Genomic DNA, 24470 nt, shown 5'->3' with positions numbered 1-24470 from the left:
GGCTGCCCACTTTTATTCCAAAGCAAAAGAAGATGCAATTTGAGTACTTAAGAGACCGCGTCGTTAAAAAAATTAATAGCTGGGACCGGAAACTCTTCTCAGGCAAAAATTAATTTGCTGAGCTGTTTTCAGCGGGCGAGAGAGTAGGTTTCTCTCGATCAATGTCTCATCCCGATGGAAGGTTCTCGACAATGGTGTCCCCCACCAGAGGGTCTGCTGCGTGTGGATATTGACGTCGCTTTCCAGGATGAAGGTTAAAGAATCGGTTTGGGTTTTGTTGCTCGTGATTCTACAGGTTGCATCAAGATGGCGGGGTGCCGAACTGCTGGATCCACGGCCATTGTGTTGATGGGGAAATTACATGCACTTTTGAATACGATTGGTTTTTGCCTTGAACACGACATCGGCCCGGTGATTATGTACACCGACTCTCTTCTTGCTGTCCATGTTCTCTCGGATAAGAATCATGGCTCGGACTGTCTCTGTGATGACCTTTGGAATGCTTTCAATCACGCTAGACAATTCGTGGTCGTGGATTTTCGTCACATGCGCCGCGAGGCAAACCGAGCAGCTCATGAGTTGGCTCGTCGCTCTTTTCTCTTTTCTGATGTAATGCTCTGGAAGGCCGATTTTCCGGATTGGCTTCTAGAGATTGTTTTCTCTGACTTGTCGTAATATATATGCTCTTCTTTCAAAAAAAGAATATGAGTATTTTTAGTACCACTACAAAAAAAAAGAATATTGTTTAGTAAATTGATGAAATAATCATAGGGCCTGTTTGATATGGGTTTATAGGTAGGATAAATTAAATTAATACAGGTTAGTGTGATGTTTGATATCATGTTCTATTAATGTGGTCAACTCCTACTTAATCCTACTTCTACATGCTATTTTGTGGGAATAACCCATACTAATAATCCGGCCCCCCTCGGATAACTTTAATACTGCGAAGTTGGATAAAAATTCTGCTACCATTCCTCACGCATATCGATGCAAATGCCCAAGTAATGGTGGACACACATGATATTTTTAAAATTATATGAGGATAGTTTTGGTATTAGATAATATAATCCAACATAATCCTATGGATATCAAACACAATATAGGATTAAGTAGCCATGATATCAAACACTCATGAAATAATATAAATCCACACTAATTTCTCAAGATAATTTTAATCCTAATCAATCATAAACTGCAAATCAAACGGCCCCATATTATGTATATATATAAAAAGTCGACATAATAGTAACATCGAATCGACGGCTAAAAATGTCATCTAAATCGATGGCTATTAGAATCACGCAGCCCCATCGCTTGCCACGTGTACAGTATATGTATGACCTCCCTACTTTACCTACTTTACCCCCAAACCCTCCGCATGGACAAAGCGTGGCACATGCGTAAATTCACTCAACACCAGGGGTATTTCTGGAACCGGCACCTCCCCTCTCTCCTATATAAAGCCACCGCACCCCATTGTTTGAAACCGCTTGTTGAGGAGGGAGTGTGAGAGAGAGTCTCTAGAGAGAGAAAAAAGGTAGTTTTAGTGTAGAGAGAGGAGAGAGAGGGAAGAGAGCAAAATCATGCAGGGTGGGAGGAATTTTACCCAGAATTAATATTTTTTTGTAAAATTGTTGTTGTTGCTTTCGGAATTGGCACAATTCGCGCTTGTTTTTTTGGCAGAAAATAATGAGTCGATTAGGGTTTAAATCAGTGGTTTATCATGGAGATGTGTATCTAGGGGAGCTGGAAGCAGTTCCAGTGAAGGTTGGGAATTTCCAGTTCCCCAATAATGAGATTCGAATTCATCACATCTCGCATAACAGCGAGAGATGCCATCCCCTCTCTGTTTTGCAGACGATTTCATATGGCTCTGTTGTATGCAAACTCGAGCCCTGCTCTAATGGCAATATAAATCCCAACGAGCAGTCTCCGTTGATCAATCTCCACGCTTCATGCTTCTACGAGCTTAAGGTTTCGTATTTGATCCTTCCGTTTATTGTAGCAGTTAATGTTGCTTTACTTTTGAGCGACAATGTCTTTTGCTCATTTGAATTAATTTTTGTTTGCGTTTGAAATTGGCGTTGATGGTGATATTGTATGAATTTTGTCCGGATGATGTGATTTGTGTGGATATGATGGCGATAGTTTATGATTATTTATAAATGCTTAGCTATGTGTTTGCTAACTCCTAACGATGCAAAATGATTAGATCCTGCAATTACACGTGTATAGCCACACTCAGAAATGAACATATCTTGTTTATTCTTTATTTACGTGAATAGATATGTCTCTTGCTACATTTACTTTATTTCTCTTACTCATAACATTGTAACTTTATTTACTTTTTGTAGACGGCAGTTGTATTGCTCGGAACTGAGGAAATTCATTTAGTGGCAATGCCTAGCAAGCAGAAGAAATTTCCATGTTTTTGGTGCTACTCGGTGCCATGTGGTTTGTATAACGCTTGCTTATGGATGTTGAATACCCGTTGTTTAGCGATAGTATTTGATCTAGACGAAACTCTTATTGTTGCGAACACTATGAAGTCATTTGAAGATAGAATTGAGGCTTTGGTGGGTTGGATTGCACGTGAAAGTGACCCTATTCGGGAATCTGGGATGACAGCAGAGATGAAGAGATACGTTGAGGATCGTGCATTACTGAAGCAGTATGCCGAGACTGACAGTGTTGTGGATGGTGGTAAAGCATATAAGATGCAACACGAGGAAGTTCCTCTTCTATCTGATGGAGTTCATCGTGTTGTTCGGCCTGTAGTAAGATTGCCTGAGAAAAATATTGTGCTTACTCGCATTAATCCTGAGGTTAGAAGAGATCTTCAAAGCTTATTCATTCATGGGTTGCTTACTCTGTTTTTTTGGTAATGTACTCACCAATTTGTTGACACTACAGTAACCTGTAACGTATTGTTGTCAGCCTTTCCAACTGTCGGACCCTTTTTACCTATGTGTCGTTTAAAAACTATTGTACTTATTTTCCGATTCAGAAAGACCTGCAGGTTTTCCTGCACAATAATTCATATTCTGTTATGACTGCATTTCTCTAGTGACATCCAATTTGATTAGTTTTCCTGCTTTCTTATTTTGGATGTCTTTTCTACAGAATCGTGATACCAGTGTGTTGGTCAGGTTACGACCTGCATGGGAAGATTTAAAAAATTATCTAACTGCAAAAGGCCGGAAAAGATTTGAAGTTTATGTTTGTACCATGGCCGAGAGAGATTATGCCCTGGAAATGTGGCGGCTGCTTGATCCAGAAGCACACTTAATTAGCTCAAAGCAGCTACTTGACCGTGTTGTATGTGTCAGATCCGGTAAATTCCTTATTATCGTGAGCATGAACTCCAATGTTAATCTACTAGTACCCATTTGAGGTCTTTAAATACTTCTAGTCAATTGATGGAGCATTTGGAGTTGTGAACAATAATAATCCACTGGTACTTGGTACACTTGGGAAATTTTTATTAGTGATATTGCAGGATTTTGTGAATATCTTTGGGAAGAAGTGCTCTCTTGGACTAGATCACCTGTTTGTAATCATCTAATGTATCTCGTAATGAGTGCTTCGTTTCTATCATGATGAGTTGAGTTCCATCCTTTATATTCTTGCTACACCCGATTTTTAACACTATTTAGATCTTTATTTTAGGCGCTAGGAAATCTTTGCTCAATGTCTTCCAGAATGGAAATTGTCATCCAAAAATGGCGATGGTTATAGATGACCGGTTGAAGGTGTGGGAGGACAAGGATCAGCCTCGTGTTCATGTAGTTCCTGCATTCACTCCATATTATGCTCCACAGGCTGAGGTACTCCATTTTTGTTATAATTTTCTTGATTACTTACTACTTGACTGAGACTGTATTGATCTAAAATTCTTTTCTCATATAGACTGCCAATGCTGTTCCTGTCCTTTGTGTAGCAAGGAATGTAGCATGCAATGTTAGAGGTGGTTTTTTCAAGTGAGTTTCCTGTTAGAGTTTTAGGTCAGTAGATAATTTTAGTCCTTCTAGCATTTTACTGGAGCGATATTTAATGATATCTCTGGATTTTTGTTTTTCAACAAACAGAGAGTTTGATGAGAGTGTCTTGAGAAGAATATCTGACATATTCTATGAAAATGAGGTTTTCAACTTACCCTGTGCACCGGACGTGAGCAACTATCTGATTTCAGAGGTATGGGAGAATATCTTTTGTAGCTCAATTTTCTGTCCTGGACAATTAATTATGTCGAGATAACTTTGTCAGGATGCTAATTTGATACCAAATGGGAATTTAAATGCTCCAGTTGCTGATGGAATGAATGGACCTGAAGTTGCACAAAGATTGCTTTCTGTGGTAGTTTCTTTTTTCTATTCTTTGTTTGCCATGTAATACATATCTTCTGCACTTGATTCAGGAGTATTCTCACCATGTCCATGTTTTCCTATCCAATTCTGTCCAGGATGAGAAGAATGGCACCCATGCTGTTTCCCTTCCCATTGCTAATAACCTTGAGTTGAAGTTTGAAATCTCAAAGACTCCTGTAATGTCTGTTGCAAATGCTACTGCTCCACTTACCAGGGCAATTTTACCTTCTGAAAGTATGATTTTGTTTTGAAATGTTTTGTTTCCGAGATATGGAAATATTGAAATATTGTAATAGTGGCCATGTGCCCATTTAAAATAATTCAATGTAGTTTTATTTGTCTCCTCATACTTCTAATGCATATTTGGTTTTTTCAAATTGACATTTGTGAATATATATTTCATTGCAGAACCTAGTTTGCTTGGTGATCCATTTCGAAGAGATAGCCGGTTTTCAGCTTCATCTGAACCACCTTTGTTGTCTAGGTTTCCTTGGCAGGCGCCACACCTGCAGCCACAAGGTGGCTGGATAGCTGAAAATGATTCTAGTAGAGGGAATTTTAGCAATCGGACCCCAGGAATAGTTTCAGAAGGTCAACGAGGTCTTCAGAACTCACTCAGTCATGGTACATCATCATCAGTTCCTCCTGAACTTTCACATATAAATCCAGTGAAAGCCGAAGAGGTTAAAACAAGCCATTTGCCTTCTTTCATATCATTATGTGCCCCGCTTTTAACATTTGTTTCATGGGTGATTTTTAATATTGTTCAGGCTAACTCGGTCTGTGACAGCCTGAAGCAGGGCCCTTTATTATCAAATCAGTTTGCAGGTACTTAAACTACTGTTTGTATTTGGGAGTCCATAACATTCTTGCTCAATTTTGTTTGTATTTCTTGGTAGATGTTGCTGTGTCAAACAATCAACCTCCAACTACTAGTAAAGAGTTAAAAAATGAAGGTGATAAAATGAACCTGTTGCCATCTATGTCTATTAATGTGCTCCAAGAGATTGGAAGAAGATGTAGATCAAAGGTAGTTCTAATGCTTTAGAACTGTGTTTTTCTATCATCCCTTCCGACTGGGTATCTTCTCATATGCATTGCTTCTGCTCAGGTTGAATTCAGGCCTGTTGTCAGTACCAGCAATGATTTACAGTTCTCAGTAGAGGTTAGTATCATGAACATTCTACTCATATATTGGTCTTTTTTGAGTGCATGTGAACTTGCTCTTGAAGCTTTCTTTAACTGCCATTCTTCCATTTTTAGGGTTGTGTATTTATACATGGTTTGTAATTTACACATTTTTCAAGTAGTCATTTGTAGTCCGGTATTGCTTATTTCAGCATAACTGCTTTGGTATCACCAATAGGAATGAATTGTTTGCTTTCTTAATCTGTGGTGATACGTTATTTACAAGGACAAACTCTTGTTGGCACTTGTTTCAAATCTTTTGCATGTTTTATCATTTGTCCCCATATCTGAGGGTTTGAAGGTCTTGCCAGCTTCTGCAGTTCTGCCTCAATAATTCTTGAACTGTTGAACGTTATCTGAAATATTCCGAGCTTTTCTAATGTTTTATGAGTTGCTTGGAATTCGAGACTTATGAGCTGAGTCGATATGTAGGTATTCTTTACAGGTGAGAAAATTGGTGTTGGAATGGGGAAAACGAGGAAAGATGCCCAGCAACAGGCTGCAGACAATGCTCTTCGTAGCTTAGCTGGTAAGGCCAGTCATTTGCCACTCTCCTCTGTATCTTGTACGAACAAACAGCATATGCACCTAGATAAACTGACATACTATCTATTGTGATTGTAGTATTTCATCATATCTTCTTTTGCTGTTGCAGAAAATTATATATCTTATATTGAACCTCATTCTACCGCTGTGGATAATGATTTTGATAGACTCATTTTGGAAAAAGAAAATGGGTTTCTTTGGGACGTTGCCAAGCCTGGACCAGAAGAACTACCAGTTAGAAATGGATTTCCCAAACAAAATAGCTCTGAAGTGGGGAATTTTGAGAATACTTCCCATGGCTGATCTGATTTTTTTTTTTTTTTCTTACGACATCTGGGATGCTTGCTTATGAGCTCTGTGGATGTACGACAGTAGGAGTTGTGATTGTCTTTAGATAAACCACTCCTTTGAATTTATACCACTTGGTTTGGGAGCAGAAAACAAAAAAAGCGAGATTTATTGCCTTGTTTCTCAGCCGGTTCTCCTCAATGTTTAACAATGTGTTCCATCTTGGAGGTAAGAAATTTTAAGTGTTGAGCACTACTTGTTAAATGCTGTTCAGAATAGGTGTGTTCAATTCCACCAAGTAATATATAATTTTATTCCACTAGGCTGTTCTTTTTGTTATTTTCGGGAAAATATTTGGTCATGCTGGCTTGTCTGTTATTTGGTGGCAACTTTTTTGTGTTAAATAACCTCTTCAAGATTTGTAGCTGTTATTTCACAGTGGATTTAAGAGTGTTTCGTGTTCTTTCTTTGATGTTTGCTCATAGATTACTTGACTGGGTCATGAGCAGTGCTTCCTTAAGTGAGCAAATCCTCGGAGCATAAAAGCGTTCCAGTTTTCCCAAGGTAAAAATCTTTTCGAGTATTCATTTTATGGTCAGTTTTATGAATCTTTCTCGAGCAGTTAATTTTTTTGGTACGCAAAATTAGTTTTTAATTCTTTTTTTTTTTTTTTGCTTTTAAATGGGAAGAACACCCTACTGTGGAAAATCTGAAATCAACATTTCTGATGTGTGAATTGTGTTTGATTGAGAAAATTTTCACCTGCAGAGAAATAGCCATGAGGTTGTGTTCGGTCGGCAGTTTCTCTATATCAAACAAGAAGACTGCATTGATTACGAGGCAAATGACAACTACATGAAGCCCAAAGGGAAACATGTAATTTTTCAAAAATAATAACCAAATTAAAGATTCACACCCACCACAAAGGAAAGTGGATGTGAAAAATGTTATGATTCGTACATACTTGTTGAATGTAGAAGTGAATTCTAACAGCATAGTGGCTTTGAGTTTGAAGGACAATCGTTGGCGGCGACCACTGAAGAGGCCGGGTCTGCAATTGCGTGCGTGTCTTACTATTTACGGTGTATTCTTTTAATCTTATTAGTAGTATGATTTTAGTATTAGTATTCTTAAGAAACAATCCTTATATATCTTCATCTATTCTTTATCTATTATTATAATGTGTATCACATTTTTCGCGTAGGGGATAAAAGTATAACCTCTCTATTAAATGTACTAAGTATCAACATGGGATAGTTTATAGTTGGATCACAAGTTTGATTTTTAGCGGAGACTTGAGTAGAGCTGAAGATTATGTCAAATTGGTATGATTTCGACTTTTGGGTCCAGGAATATCTATTTTTGTAATAAAGATGGAAACTTATTCTCAATTATTCTTTTAATCGATTTACATAATAATTATAAATAAATGAACATATGATTTGTCCAATTTACAAGTTCCTGGCTTGACAAAGGACCCAATAATTTTGACGATTTTTTCCACTTAACCATATTCCTAGAGATTGATAGAGAAATGTTATGCTACATAGTTTAGTGATCATTGTTTACTTTTAATTTTTGTTAGTATTATTTTTTTATTTTATATATTTATTTTAATATTTTATAAATTGTTACTGACATCAGTAAATTATTAATTTAAAAATGATAGAGAAATGTTATGCTACATAGTTTAGTGATCATTGTTTACTTTTAATTTTTGTTAGTATTATTTTTTTATTTTATATATTTATTTTAATATTTTATAAATTGTTACTGACATCAGTAAATTATTAATTTAAAAATTATATAAAAATCAAAGTTTAATTGTTCATTGTTCATATCTTCTTTTAACTTCAAATAACTATTAAAAGAACAAATTGAATTTTAATTGTTATATAAATTATAAAATTAATGATCTCAATAATAATTTATGAGGTATTAGAATAAAAATAAATATATAAAATAATGCTAACGATGGTTATAAATAATAGAGGCGTGTAGCATAATATTTTCATAAATAGGTGATAGGTGTCGAGAGCAAATGAATCGTTAGATTGATTTTCTCAAAGAAGAAATTGATAAAATTCATTTTTTTGAGAGGGAAGAAAATAAATAATTAGATCGAAAGAATCACAGCCATGTGCTTCTACAAGGCCATGCGCTTCTGGTCTATATTTCACTAGTATTAAAATGCTCTTCTCTTATTGCATCTCCACCTTCAGTGTCTCTCTCAGCTCCTCTTCATTTTCCAAGTTCAAAGATGGGTCAACAACATGCATAGTATGCTTGGGCAAGGGCCATGGCTACATATTTATGCATGCTTACACCAAAATGTTGATCTTTTGGAATGACTCCACCCGTCTTTAATAAACTAAGGCTTTTATTAGGAAAAGAAAAAAAACAAACCTAAAAGAACTCTTGACAGCACAACAAACGTAGACTAAGGGTCGAGCCTCATTAAAACCCCTTTACAGAAAATCCAGAGGGAAAAACCGTAAAGGGAAAAATATGAGAAAATACGTCCATAACATAAAATATGAGAAAATAAATTAAATTGCTAGAAAAATATAAATTTAATAACTAAAAATGACACATTTAAAAAATATATAATAAAAAAATAATTACAAAAAATAGTAATGGTGAAATTACATCACAATGAAATTCATAATTTTTTTTTTGTTTCTATTCATCAAAAAATTTAGGTCCCACGTCAAACATTTAGTAGACATAATCATTTAGATAACTTAAACAAAAAAAAATAATAAAATTCAATTTCGATATCACAAGATAATATATTTGTTTGAGGGTAAATTCTACCCCGCACAGAGGTGCCCGACACCCTCATACTTTGATTGTCGACACGTGTCCCTACCCTATCCCTATCCTATTTATCAATTTTGAATTTTCTTTTTCAGAGTTGAGTTAACGCTGTTAACTCTCCTTCTGTCAAGCATCATTACGTTCTTGGGGACTGGTATGTCTTGGCATCAGAATTCTGCAACTTATGTTGGCCAAACCTTCGGACAACTAAAAATTATCCATTTTTGGCGCTCTTTTTCGAATGACACTTTTTTGTTGATGAATTTACGAGACTCTTCGACTACTTTCGTCTCTACGAATCTATTAGCTCATTTTAAAGCTCTTCATTGTTTTCATATCAAAACAAAATCGTAAGTTCTGTAAGCTCGAATTTTCAAATTAAAATCGTGAGGTTGTTCTATCATTTGTAAGGACCGCTTTATCACCTTTTTGGTCGCGAAATTTTTTGTTCTTAATCCATGTTTGAAGTTTCAGTTTTTATTTTCCATTTTTTCGGTTGTTGTTGCTCATTTTATCTTTTGCAAATTAGATTCGTCCAATTTTATTCATGATTATTATATTATGATGTTCGTAAATTTTCTTTTTAAAACTCAATATGATGATGTTCTTATCTTGTTTCATGTTTCATGGTTTTTCCTAATTTCGGCAGCTTTTTTTATTGAATATGGGCGTGGAGTATCCCGTTTAATTTATTATTGACAGCTTTTCAAGTCTGCCAATTTTTCTTTGAATTGCCTATAATTTTTTAATATATAATATAATCATGCCGAGCAAACCTGCCGATATATGATTTGTATATAATAATTAAAGCATTTGAATTATTCCAGCAATATTTGAAATGTTTCGGCAGTTATTGAAAGTTTGGGCACTTTTTAAAAGTTTCGGCATATTTTGAAAAGTTTCGTCGTTTGTTGTTATTTCGAAAATTTTGAAACTTTTCGGCAGCTTTTTTGTATTATTTCGGCAATTGCCTTGTTATAATGATATCAATTAATTTTGTTCGTATTGCGAATGACTTTTGTTTCATTATAGGTTAATGATGGATTTTGATTTGAACGAGTATCCATCTAATGATGTTGGCGATGAAAATGGAAATGAAGATTGTGATGATAATGCAGATGTTGGATACGGAGATAAGGATCAAAGTTTTGAAGTAGTTGAGGAAAATGTTGAAGATGAGCAAGATGTTGAGCATGATTATCAAGATATTGCCGATCTACTTAATAGGATTGATGTACTTGAGATGGTATTAGAGGTTGGAAAACCTGTGAAAGATCCCGAAGCAGCCCATATTTTATATTCCGAGTATGCAAGACTGATGGGATTTAGTGTGACAAAAGATAACCAAGGTTACTTTGTTGGCACTAGAATATGGCGCTACAAAACTTTTCTTTGCGCTTGCCATGGTAAGAGTGAAACGAAAACATCATTGGATAGCGGGATGGCTACTTACAAGAAGCAAGATCGGAAGACCATGTGTAAGGCAAAGCTAAGGGTGTCACGCAGACGTAATCAGCCATGGAAAGTGAGGTCTTGGTACAAAGAGCACAATCATGAATTATTCCCCTCTGACCAGTCCTATTTGTTACGCTCAGTCCGTTCTTTGTCTGGATCGAAGAAAGCTTTGATAGAAGCAATGAATTCAGCAGGCATTAGCATCTCTCGTGCTTGTGCATTCATGGAGAAGGAGTCAGGCGGGGCACAAAATTGTGGTTTTACACGGAAGGATGCATATAATCACATTAATGGCATAAAGATGAAGATAAAAGTGGAAAACAGTGATGCAAATAGCCTTATTCAATATTTCAGTAAGATGTCGAATAGTGAGGCATTCTTTTATTCTGACTTTCAAGTAGATGATGAAGGGCGACTTATGAATTTTTTCTCCAGAGACTTGCAGTTCTTTGTATTACGATTATTTCAGAGATGTGTTGTCTGTAGATAGTACATATCGGACCAACATATACAAGCTTGTTTGTGTTCATTTTGTTGGTGTCAACCATAATTTGAAGAATGTTATGTTTGGAATGAGTTTCCTATCTGATGAAGCCACCCGATCTTACGAATGGTTACTTTCCACTTTCTTGGAGTCTATGCATTCGAAACAATCGGACATAATTTTTACGGATCAATGCCAATCGCTTATGAATGCAATTGATTTCGTATTCCCGAGCGCTAGTCATCGTCTATGTCAGTGGCATATCAACCAAAACGCGCCATCGCATTTTGGAAAATTGAATGGAAATACACTCTTCAAGAATGCTTGGTTTCATTGTATGAACGGATGTGACACTGAGGATGAATTTGAAGTAGCGTGGATGTGTATGATTGATGAATACGGGCTTGGCGAGAATAGATGGTTTAATACGATGTACGGGCTGAAAAGGAGGTGGTCCTCTGTCTTTACAAATCAGCGATTTTGTGCCGGCCTACATGCAACATCGTGTAGTGAGGTAACAAACAAAGTTATTAAGAACCTTTGTAGCGTAAGCACATCATTACATGATTTTGTGCTTAAGTTTGAAGAAGTACAAATTCAATGGAGGCGAAAAGAAGCAGGAGATGATGCACTTTGTATAGGAATGTTAGGTCTATTTGTGCAAAATAATGAACTTTTAAATAGTGCAGCTAAATTCTTGACAAGTGTCTTTAAAAAATTGGAGCATGAGGCTAGTTATTCAATGAATGTTGATTTAATCAAAGGCCCATCAAGTTATGTTTCGGATGACATAGAATTCACTGTGTCGTCTGGTAGGTCAGGTGGGAACCCGAGGCTTGTTAAATTCAATAGGGCAAGTGACCTTGCTACCTGCACTTGTTGCCGTCTTGAAACAACGGGATATTTGTGTTATCACATTTTCAAGATTTATTATCTTATGAATGTGAAAAGCATTCCAAAAGAATATTTGTTGACGAAACTTTCTCGGTTGGCGAAGAATAGAATTTCGATGAATCTAAGTTTCGTCAACCTTGTAGAGAATGATCCGGAACTACATATCTCTAGTTTGACATTTGTGAATCACTTGATGCGGTCGATATATGATCTTGCCGAATATGCAAAACTGCATAGTGATAAGCGTGGCCTTATTATGAACCGCCTAGCATCATTCCGTAAGGAGATTTATGTTTCGAAAGAACCGGCAAATCCTCGACAAGTAAAAAAATTGACTTGCCGAAAGGAGGTGTTGCATTTCGAAATCCAAAAGTGGCAAAAACACGTGGTGAAACGAATGCAAGAATTAAAAGGCATTGTGATAGATCTAAAGGCAAGGGCAAACAAAAAATACCGAACAAGAAAGCAGGTGAGGTTGCCGAAACAGTTTGCCGCTGATCGAAAACTTTTGGCACTGGCCGAAAAATATCGAACAAGAAAGCCGAATACATCTAGAAGAATATATTGTACTATTATTCTCATCTTTTATACTAATATTTATACCATCAATTATATGTAACAGGTTGTCAAACTCGTGCATATCAGAAACGTAAGTTGCCCCACTCCGACGATGTTAGTAACCGTGCATCCTTTGATATGCCATGTGGTTCTCAGGGTAATGCTAACCCTAATGACACACCTACTTCTCCATGGACTCATTCTGATTCTATGGTATTTTTTCTCTACTTTGTGATATTCAAATACTTACTTATTACTACTTATATATTCGGGGTAATTTTTGACTTAATTTATATAGGGGTGTGCAGCGGGTCGGACCCGGACCGACCCGGACCGACCCGCCGGGTTTGTAGACCCGAAATTTTTTAAAAAAGGGACCGACCCGGACCGAAAGTAGCGAGTGGGCCGACCCGGGACCGGACCGAACCCGAGCAACGGGTTCGGTTCGGTCCGGGTCAGACCCGCTAAAAACCTGATTTTTTTTATTTATTTTTTTTCCTATTTTTCACCTATTTTTCAGATCTAAAACATTAAAAATATGATACCAAAACACATATCATAGTCTCAAATTCAAGCAATCCACAATCACAAAAAACAAAACATAAAAAACAATCAAACTATAAGTTAGATTAATATTATATTATTATTATAAATATTAAATATAAATATTAAATATTAAATTTTAAATGGCATGGGTCGGTTCCGGGTTCGCCGGGTTTCGACCGGGTTCGACCCGGACCGACCCGAAAATCTCTCGGTCCTGAAAATAGGACCCAACCCGGACCAAACACCTATACTGGGCCGGTTCGGTTCGGACCGAACCCGTCGGTCCGGGCGGGTTCGGCGGGTCCGGGTTGGGTTTGCACACCCCTAAATTTATATTTGACATAATTGTAGGCATATGCGAATATTATTAATAATGAAGAAGCAGTAAACCCCACTCCAGCTGACATCTCTAAAGGCAAGGCTAACCAACAAATACCCGTCAAGAAAGCATGTTGGGTTAAATATATTTTACATATTTTGTGTCAGAAAAATATATTGTACTATTATTCTCATCTTTTATACTCATATTTATACTATCGATTCTATGTAGCAGGTTGCCAAGCTCGTGCATCTCACAAACGTAAGTTGCCCCACTCCGATGATGTTAGTAACCGTGCACCCTTTGCTATGCCATCGGGTTCTCATGAAAATGATGTCTCATATGACACAACATATGGCACTTGGGATGATACTTTTGGTTGGATTCATGCTGATTCTAGGGTTTGTTTCTTGTACTTTCTGAGCTTTAATTTTTCAGTTAATACTAGTTATATATATTCGGATAATTTCTGAACTAATTTATATTTTACATAATTGTAGACATATGTGAATATTATTGATAATGAAGAACCGGTAATACCCAATCTGGAGTGACACAATGGGTGTTTGGCTGAGTGGCGGGTGTTTGGTGAGAAGTATTGAATGAGCGGCGGGTGTTTGGTGGATGAGCCTTTTCAACTTACAATAGGAAAATCCTAAGGTTTGGTGAGAAGAATTTCATGAAGCATGATGATTTGATACGTTTGAAAGAAAATATAGGAGAGAGAGACAAAATCAGATTTTGTGGGCCAAATTTAAGGAATAAAATGAATTATCTTTTTCAAATAAAAGTGATGTTGCTGCGATTTTAGAGAGAGAGAGAGAGAGAGAGAGAAAGAGAAGAGAAGATAAGAGAGAGGGAAGAGAGATGAGAGAATAAATCGAGAGAGAGGGAGAAGAGAAGAGAAGAGAGAGAGAGAGAAAGAGAGAGAGAGAGAGCAGAGAGGAGATAGTAGAATTTGGTGGGTTGTCCGTTTCTATTTATTGAATCAATTCCGTTTTTAATTTTTTTAATGTGTTGTTATATTATTTGTGGGCCCCATTGAGGATACAATTGTCTTTTCATGTCAAATTAGCTACTTTTGTTATAGTTTTATACTTGTGGCTTTATATGCTAATTATGCATTTTCCCCTTAATTGAATGTTTTGCAGAAATTGGTCAGGTTGGTCTGGAAGGCCGACTAAGATTGTTAGTCTGAATTTGTTAGGCCCTTGAGGGTCTCGAATAGGTGTATGGAGGGAGGGGGGAGTACACCTATAGGCTATTTTAAATCGAAAACAAACTGACACAACCTTTTTCAGTAAAAAGAGTTTAGCAAAACTTAGGTTGACGACTGATATTGAATATTCTTCAGTACAGAGTTATCAGTTAAGTCAAAGACTTTAACAGATACCCGTTAGGCTTCAGTCGGGTTTGTAAAACAGAGGAGTGTTATGAATCTTACTGACTATCCGAAGATTTATCAGTTAGACTAATAACACTGGCAGCGAAAAACTTTTCTTTCGAAATAGCCTTTATGATTTAAACAAGTTGTCAAGATTTATATTTCACTTTGCTATTAATCAGTTTCAGTTATCAAAAGGTTTGTGCAGAGACAAGGAAAGTAAATACTGAAAGCGATAAACAACAAGAGGATTTTTACGTGGTTCGGAAAACACTTCCTACATTCACGGTCAGTTGATCACACTGACAACTTCACTGGGCTTGTGCTTACAGGTGCACATCAAACCTAAACAACCGAAGATCCAATCTTCAGTAACAATACACTGGGTTGGATTTCTCACTTTTAGCTTCATTGAGATAAAACTATGCCTTTCCGCAAAGACTAAGATCTCTTCGGAGTCAGAACACTGGTCTGAACTCCTCTCGGCTCAAACTCTCGATTCGGTCGGTTGAAAAGAGGTTCGAAAACTTGCCAACTAGATTACAAAGAATAGATTCTCTGTAATCAGTTATGCCTATGCTTTGGATATACAATATTTGCCTAAGTTTTAAGAGAATGTATGTAATCAGCAGTGACTGATTTTTGGCTTTGTAATTCTCTTCTTCAATTCAAACTTTGGAATGACTTTGAATTGCTGAGTGACGAATTCGGCAACGTTTCAGCTTGTGTAGTTGAATCGGTGAAGATTGAACTGATCATCGAGCTCTATTTATAGGAGAGGTCTTGAATAGATCCGTTGGCTGAAATGGTCTTCAAGAATTCATCCGTTGGGGATAAATTTGAACTTTACTGAGGCTTCAATCTTCGAGGTTCCTTGTTTGGTGAGAACGGCTACAAATGAGCAGGAGATAGGACATATCTGAAAAGGTAATCACCAAAAAGGAAGGCTCTACAGAGAAAGGACGATCCTTGAGATCTCTGCATTTAATGCGGCTGTACTCTGGGAGTGCGTGGCTTCCTTTTAATTATGGAGGTTCAGTCCGAGGAAGAATGTTTAACCGATACTTGACTTTAGTATCAGTCCGTTGAATCCACGTGGCCCGTATTAAGTAATCAGTCGTAACTGATTCTTGGATTGTTCAGTCAAATATCAGTAGTTGACCTGCCTTAATTCGTTACATTAGTCGGCAACTTCAGTCTTCAGTCTTCAATCCTCCGATCTTCAGTCTTCAGTCTTCAGAACACTAACTAAACTAGAAAAGAACTCTAACACTTGAGTTCGCACAGTTCTAGTCTATTATAAGGAAAACCTAAGGATTTTGGTATCATCAAAACAAGGATTAGGATATTTCATTAAGTTCCCAACATAATTATTTAAGGATTATTTATTTGTATTCAAATAAAGCTATCAAGGCTTATGTAGTTGTTTGGTATTCAACATAAAGAAAACGCAAGGCCCATACAAAAAATATTGTTTATCTTTAGTAAAGGTGTCCAACAAAGACCTTCGGATGCATTTTCTAGTTCAAACAGTAATGTCATCTTCTTTTTGCATAGACAAGTTTACCCTCTTCTCTTAATATGCTCATTATCATCCTTCTTTGAAAGATCCAGAGATCCATCCATAGTCTTTGATACGCCGGACTGTTGCGACAAGCGAGAAGATGATGGCCAAACCAATGCCATTTTAGAACAATTCATGGATTCTTGGTTTTAAGCCAATTGCGTTCAAATTGAGCAGACATGCAATTGCGTTCGAATTAAAGAATTTGAAGCGTTACTTCAAATTGAAGAACCCATTCTCGCCCAAATTGCTATGATCGCTAAGACACATTCAAAGAGAGGAATGACAAAAGAACATTGAGTTCTTGCGTGTTTGAGAAAAATAGGAGAAACCCAACTGTAATGTTAAAGAAATGGAGAATGAGTGGTGATAGATTCATACCGAGCATGTATATATAGCTAGAGAGAGGGGTCAGGGCAAGCTTACCAGGGAAAGACGTACGTGTTCAACTGGGCCGCGATAGCGATGGGGAGAAAGGAGCAGTGCGACGAGATTCCATGGCAGAGGGGGCAGCGAGTTTGTTTAGGCTAGGGGTCGAAGGTTTTGATGCTGAGGAATTTTCGGTTCAGTCAAGGAATGAATGTTGGGGAAGAAAGGGAAAGGCGGTGTGTGTGGGGTGATGGAATATTAAATTGAATTAACGTTCCGCTTTGCCCAACGATCGTTTCTTGGTTATTATTAATTTATCATACAACGATTAATCCTAACATGCTCCTATGAATTTAACAGCTGCACATAGGTGTTAGGAATTACTTACTTGTAAAGCGGATGCAGAGGCTGTTGATGATCGTGTCGAAAGACTCCAGTTCTGATCTTCTGAACTGTATCCCGCTCAGCTTTCACCGTTGGATGGACAACGTTCTATGAAAGTCCCAAGAGAGAATGCTCCACACGATTTCCTGCGCCCCACACAGCTCTCAAAACCCTAATTTTATCAGTGTGTATTTCCTGAGAGCTGACAGCTGTATTTATAATAAAATAAATACGTAGGAGGGGCAGATTAGGTGTAGGAGGCGTGTTTTCTCTCTTCTTGGGCTAGGAGACATTGGGCCAGTCCAGGGACCAGATACAAGGAATAAAGATGGGCCTCAAATAAATTAATTTATCTATGGTCAGCCCAGACCATAATTAATTTATAAATATCAATTCATTCCACTAGAGAACCAATATTGACTTACCCCTTTATTGCCGGTGTTGAGTCGGGGCTTGTATTTAGACTTTTTAAATCCTCGTATTTAAAATATCCGACATCCATTAATTAATTAGAGCTCTGACAGCCTAAATTAATTAATCTCTTTGTAATCCTTAAGCAGTACCACTCAAACCTTATTATTGCGCCTGAACTTAATCAACCTGCAGGGTTTAGCGCAATAAACATTATTGAGCTCCTTAAGGGGATGTCATTATCCTATACCGGATACGAGTACTAATATAGATAATCAAATATCATATATTAACCGTTATCACCCAAGATACATAGTACTCAAGTTACTATATAACTCTCGCTCATAGTAAGTCAAAGTGATAAACGAATCAACATATATATCTGAAATCTTATTAGTATTAAGATCTTATAAGTCACCGAGATCTTTAATTCTTCACTTAAGTCAGATAGAAGAATATATCTCACTGTGGTCCTATCAATACGTATAACGTACCAGTATAGATAAGTAGTCAAGACAAACTACTTCCATCTATACCGCAACCTAAACCAATAACTTGTCCTAGAGTTATTTCGGCTGTGATCATATTATATCTCTTAAGGTTAATCCAATTATATGGTCTTCTGTGATCTACAACACACCATATAATCTACTTATATAGAGATAAAGAACATACATATGCAATCATGAACACAATCAGATAGGAGATTAGATAGTGAACTTAGGTAACATTGTATACAAGCATAAAACGTTCTTGCTTTCAGTATACAAATCTAACATGGGGTGAGGGAAGGGGAAGATGGGGAGACAAAGAAAGGGGTTGGGGTTTGGGAGACTTAGCGGTGAGCCAGTAAGGCAACAATTAGGGATGTCAATTCAGCCCGAAATCCGTGGGCCGACCCGAATAACCCGACAAAATTAGAGGGTTAGGGTTGAAAAATTGCAACTCGATTATAAATCGGGCTGGCGGGCCAGCCCGTTGGGCTACTGATTTTTTTTAATTGAATTTTAAAATACATTAGAGTTTAGGCTTTTAGGGTTTGAGATTTTTTTAGATGCTTTTTTTCTTTAATTTCAAACTAATGTTGAATATTTTTTTTTATTTTTTTTTATCAAAGTTGAACATTTTATTGTTATTTTATATAGTCTAAAAAAAAACTTATTTTATATGTTATGTAATCTTGAATATATTATATTTTTGCATTTCATGCTTTGCATTATACATTAGATAATTAAGAATAATAAAATACAAATGAATTTTATTTTTACGCCTTTAACTTGATTAGCCCGATGGGCTAGCCCGAAACCCAAACGTTTAGGGTTAGGGTTAAATATTTACAATCCGAAGCCCGATTAGCCCGCACTCGATTAACCCGAAACCCGATAGGGCTAGCCCGAAAATCCGATGGACTGACCCGATTGACATCCCTAGCAATAATGTAGAATTAGATTTTTTATTTATTAATTAATTTAAGGTTAAAATAGTAATTTGTTAATTTAGTTTATAATTATATTTTATCTACCAAACAAGAATATTAGTTATCTTGAGGTTATTGCTTATCTTTTTTTTTTTTTTTTGATCAGGAGGTTATTGCTTATCTACCAAACATATCTAAAAGAATAATAATCTCACCCAATCTATATTATTTTATCTATTGCTCTTTATCCCAACTTAGATATCAAACGAGGCATAGTGCCCATAATAGGAAAGCAAGATCACATAAGCATCACAATGTCTTCAAAAGATGGAGAGAGAGCTGGAAATTAATAACAACCAATTGCTGCAGTGATACCATTTTCAACATTCTTTTTTGATATATTCACATAAAATAGTACATGAAGAATAGGAGTGCTTAAACAGCTTCGGTATAACAGTATTTATGTAATCGAATAATATTCAAATTGGTTTCGATTTATTAATACCGATTTTTTAGATGTTGGGTCAATAATGATAAAACTTAGATTTTTGTTTTTGTTTTTGGATTAATCGAAATCGATCTGTAAAAAGTTGATTTTTTATTAATGATATATTATAATTAACTAATTATTTAAATTTTGAAAACAACCCCAAACCCATGACCTAACCACACATTACTGCTTATACAATACACAACACAACCAGTACATAAATTGAAAGTTTCAATTTGAAATGGGAGTCAATTTATTTATTTAAATTAATTTAATTAAATATTGAAAATGATACTAACTACTTATTGAAAATTATATTAACTAGGATTCGTTGATTTGTTGATGCATGACTTGATGGTATAATTGTGAATTTAATTTATTTGTTGATTTATTGGTTGATGGTTTGATGGTATGATTTTTATGTTAATTAGGATTTGTTGATTGATGAAAGTATAATTTATTGATTACTTAGGACTTAACTAATGATGATATTTTTTTTATGGCATTTTTGTTGTGTTAAATATTGATTTTTTTAGAATTTCATATTGAATAAAAAAAATTCAAAACAATCATTAATTTTTTAAAATATTTAGTTTTTTTATTTATCGAAAACCGAAATCGGTTAACCAAGTGATAAATTGGCAATTGAGATAATTTTGGGATGGATAACGATTTACCGATCGATACCTCTAAGAAAGAGCTTATAAATCAATCATTACAACCCATTTTCGTAACAGAAGCCCAAGCTTTTTGGGCTAAATCAGCTCTTTGAATTTCCAATTTCTTTTTTGTTTGCGGGCTTTTTTACCCTTCACCTGCAAAAATCAGAAACCAAACTCCTCACCCTAAAGCAGAAACCTATCCACACGCCGCCGTCGAGGCGCCACTTCCAACCACCACCGCGGCGCCGCCGCCAGCTACCAATCTTCACTGTCTACCAGCTTTTTCCCGAACTCGCGCCGGAGTCCCCATCGAGGTGCCGCAACCTTCTGATTACCACCGTTTTTGCGTACCAGCAATCCGCCTCCGCATCGTGTAATTTCTACTCTCTATCTGTTCGTGTAGTTTAAATTAGACTGTTTTCTTTTGTTCTGTCATGTTTTTGGGGATCGGTTGCTTCTTGTTTGGGGTTTAGGGTTTTTAGATTTGATGTAATTGCATCTTCGTCTGATCCATTCAAATCTGAGCTGTTCCATTCGTTTGGTATATCATTTTGTGACTTTTTTTTTGGATTCGTATATCTGAGAGGGTTAGGTTTGGAGTAGCTAATTGAGTTCAAAGCCCATCAATATTGAATCTTAATGAAGATTTGGGAATAGAAATGGAGGGGTATTTTCTCTATTGGGCTTATAATGCTTCTGTTCACAGATACAAGTCTTGAGTAATATGTAGATAGATTGATGTGTACATTACCTACTACGAATGTTTCTGTTGCTTGTCTCAAAAAAAAAAAAAAAAAAAAAAAAAAAAAGAAGAAGAAGAAGAATGATTCTATCCCTTTCTTTAAAGGGATTAGGGTTGAAACTTGAAATTAAGTTTGGTTGGCTTCTTTGACGGCTGGTTATGCACCTTTAGAATGATGCCAAAGTGATTTTTTGAACATTTATTTCATCAGCAATATGGTTGATATTGCAAGGCATCTTAACTCTTCTTTAGTCATACTGTCATATTTTGGCTATGCGGAATTGAGTTTTTCCTTCCTCATTTTGTTATCTAGAGATGATATCTATGAGATCACATGTTAAACTTTTCATAGGTTATAACACATTTAATATCACAAATTCATGGTTCCGCAATAATTAGCCCTAGATGTTTTATGTTATTCTATACGAGTGTTAAAACATTTCTATACTTCAATTAAAATTATACATACTTCTTAAGAAAATCGATCTGAGACATAGAAATTGTTTTTATAGATCATACTAATCTTTCAGTTGTGGTTCCAAAGTAACATTTTCTGGTGACTAAATTGTTTGAACTTTTCTGGTCCGAATGTGAGTTAAGAAGCTCAACATCTAATGATTTCTTTGGACTGTACCTTCATCCAAGCGCCTGAATAGCTAGTTGGCTAGTTAACTTATATGGTGCATGATCTCTAACACTTGTGATATTTATCTGTATATTGCTGCTCGTATTTCTGGAGCAATGCATGCATTATAACATTGTCTTACCCGTGTATTATGTGTGGGGTTTCACCAGTGAATAAATGGGCAGACAAGCTTCTCAGCTGAAAATCAATCCAAAGAAATTTGGGAACCTTCAGAAACCTTGCATGAGAGAAATGATGCAGTTTCTCAGTTGTTTGGCTTTAACTCAAGGCGATGATAAAAGATGTAGCCGACAGAAGTCTTTGTTGAGCTCGTGCATGGATGCTCAGGTCTGGCAGAAATGTTGAAATGATTTTGTATTCCATTCTATTTTTCTCAACTTCTGTTCATCTCTACTGAAAAAACGGCTATTTTCTTTTCTTTTCTTTTCTGCAGGCTACCAATACCAATAAGCGAAAACCTTGGGGCAGCATTAACTATCACCTTCAAAAGGGCAGGGTTAAGAAGTAATGACTTTTACTTTAGAGTTTTTCTTGTTTTTTGGCTCTTGACTTAAACAAATGGTATCCTGATTGAGAGTTCTGTGTAATTTTGTTTATGGGTTTGGATTTTTGGTGGGAGAGAATGAATAAGAAAAAAACTGGGGTAAGTATTTTACTAGGAAATAGCTGTTACCACCTCATATTATTTCTTTGGAATCCATTTGATGAAACATAAAGTTCAGTTTCTCAAAATGTTGTGTTTAGTTACTACAACATGCTTTCAACCTTCAAATACAACATTATATCGCAGTGGAAATTTGTAGTTATCGAGTTTGTTTAATTTTTTGGTTGATTGTGTTACCTAATAATTAAAATATTTATAAAATAAAAATAAAATAATAGTATATCTATATATAATTAATTTCGATAATCAGTTATAACCTAACCATCCTTTCGATAATCGAATCGAAATTGATGGGGTCCATTATTATGCACATCTAATACTTGAATATTCCCCCTCAAAAAAAAAAACCTTGGAATAATCGATACCAATTTTCCACTCCCAGGAGTAAGTAGGCCCAGTTCTAATTATGGCCTGTTAATATACGGTTTGAAATTTATTTGGGGCGGGGTTAGATTATTGAGACGGGTTTGTGCTTCTCCTTTCCGTAAACTCCCAAGGGGGCATTTATTATTAAAGATTACTCTTATTTTATAAAATTAGTAAAGCTAATTTTATGTTTAATTAGATGAATGGAACTTCATATTTACTTAACTGAATTGGGATAAAAAATAATCAATCTAAACGTACTTAAAAAAATGTTAAAAATCCCTAAATTAAGTGGGGTAGTAAGGTTTACATTTCTCCTTCGTTTCATCAGCACCCATTTCGTCGAGTGATTTGGTACGTTAACGATGTTTAATCATGTTTTATTTGCACATTATTTATGGTTTCGTCATTGTTTGTTTTTGTTTATTCAACGGATCTTCTGAATCTCGTTCTTCGTTTATTTTTTCTGCCTCGTTAATAAAAAAAAGAAAAGGAAAAAATAAAAAGAAAATAAAAAAAAAAATAATCAAATATTAGTTAATATTTTAAATATGTATTTAAATTTCCAAATGTTAAGCTTGATTAAACTTGAATAAGTCAAGATATTCGATAAACAAAGTTCGAGACTTGACTCGATACTAAACGAATCAATTTGACTCTATCACTGTCAGGGACGGATCTAGAAATCTTTTGTTATGGGGGCACAAAATAACTATAAATATAAAATACATTAAAAAAATTACTAAATAATAATCCAAGTCTATTATAATTGAAACCAACGAGTTTTCATTGACTAAAATATTTATATAATTGACTCGTTATCAACACTATCAAAAACCTCTTTATCAATATATACAATGAAAATATATATCATTTATCTATTAATCTTCCATTCGACCGCGTAGACGAGTCTTTATGATATTCATTGCAAAAAATACCTTTCAAGATTAAAAGGAGGAGAGTTTCGATTTTATTGGACTACACCTTTATTCAGCTCGCTAACAAATAAAACCCTCCTAACAATGTGTGTGTGTGTTGGCCAAGTGGTGCCTAAGGCCAAAGGTCTCGGGTTCGAGTCCATGTGACGCTGCTTTTAAATTTCTATATTTAATACTATTAATTTATCAAAAAAAAAAAAAAATCTCATAACAATCACTTACACACATATTGATTATTTAATTAGGAATTTTTTTATCTTTATTAACTGAAAATGGGAATTTGGCTCAGGCTCTACGTTAGTCGTTGGATTGGGAATTTAGCCTTATGCTGAATTGGAAAATAGGGGATATATATAGTAATATATTTTTGGGATTGAAATGTAATACTGGGAGTACTATATAATTAATAAAAATAAAAATAGAAGTTGTGGGGGCACGTGCCCCCATACCGGAGAGGGTGCGTCATACCTCGCCATAATCCAAAATATCCATCACCAACCCAACATACATTTGTAAACATCATTAATAATTTTCAATAATCAATCTTAAAGAATTAAAGTACTAAAAACTAGATTGCTTCCATACATACTCTTTTCTTTCAACAGTTAATTAGTCGATTTAATGATGTAATAAATACACGGAACGCTAATTAGAGGGTAAAGTGAAAACTAAAAATTTAAAACATTTTGGATAATGGAGGAATAAAAAAGTGAATAGATAATTCTTTATATATTTTTAATGTAGTATTTGAAAATGAAAGCTTAATTAGCCAGTGCAAAAGAAAGCGAAACCACCGACGATTGATTATAAGAAAGTCATGAATTTTCTTTTTTGGAAGCATTATAGTAAATCATAGATGAAATTAATGTTGCAATAAATTATTACATCAATATCACGAAAGTGATTTTTCGGACACATGGAATGCCAACATCATAATTGTGGCTTGGTTATGAATTTAAGTAGGG

General features: G+C 35.6%; 3 protein-coding genes across 4 annotated transcripts; all 3 read left to right on the top strand.

The window, feature by feature from the left end:
- Positions 1-1491: 1491 nt before the first annotated feature.
- LOC131022626 (RNA polymerase II C-terminal domain phosphatase-like 2) lies at positions 1492-7567 on the top strand. 2 transcript variants are annotated; one of them, XM_057952131.1, is made up of 16 exons: positions 1492-1977; positions 2358-2828; positions 3127-3337; positions 3673-3830; positions 3913-3983; positions 4092-4197; positions 4270-4359; positions 4466-4604; positions 4779-5053; positions 5141-5198; positions 5270-5400; positions 5482-5535; positions 5991-6087; positions 6214-6620; positions 6878-6956; positions 7161-7567. In XM_057952131.1, exons 1-14 carry the CDS (start codon positions 1693-1695, stop codon positions 6405-6407), a joined length of 2340 nt encoding a protein of 779 aa, XP_057808114.1. In that variant the 5' UTR covers positions 1492-1692; the 3' UTR covers positions 6408-6620; positions 6878-6956; positions 7161-7567. The 2 variants fall into 2 exon arrangements, with proteins under 2 accessions (XP_057808114.1, XP_057808115.1); XM_057952132.1 differs by having other exon boundaries at positions 1498-1977; positions 6902-6956.
- Positions 7568-10251: 2684 nt separating this feature from the next.
- On the top strand, positions 10252-14022 carry LOC131022966 (protein FAR1-RELATED SEQUENCE 5-like). Its single transcript, XM_057952506.1, has 6 exons — positions 10252-11035; positions 11154-11963; positions 12668-12816; positions 13501-13600; positions 13703-13869; positions 13969-14022. The coding sequence occupies exons 1-6, from the start codon at positions 10252-10254 to the stop codon at positions 14020-14022; spliced, it is 2064 nt and encodes a 687-aa protein (XP_057808489.1).
- A 6203-nt stretch (positions 14023-20225) lies between these two features.
- LOC131022625 (uncharacterized) lies at positions 20226-22269 on the top strand. Its single transcript, XM_057952130.1, has 3 exons — positions 20226-20522; positions 21687-21864; positions 21971-22269. Exons 2-3 carry the CDS (start codon positions 21694-21696, stop codon positions 22043-22045), a joined length of 246 nt encoding a protein of 81 aa, XP_057808113.1. The 5' UTR covers positions 20226-20522; positions 21687-21693; the 3' UTR covers positions 22046-22269.
- Positions 22270-24470: the final 2201 nt, after the last annotated feature.

Source organism: Salvia miltiorrhiza, chromosome 4 (genome assembly GCF_028751815.1).
Source record: "Salvia miltiorrhiza cultivar Shanhuang (shh) chromosome 4, IMPLAD_Smil_shh, whole genome shotgun sequence".
NCBI classification, from domain to species: Eukaryota; Viridiplantae; Streptophyta; class Magnoliopsida; order Lamiales; family Lamiaceae; genus Salvia; species Salvia miltiorrhiza.
This window is presented reverse-complemented; position numbering and strand designations above follow the sequence as displayed.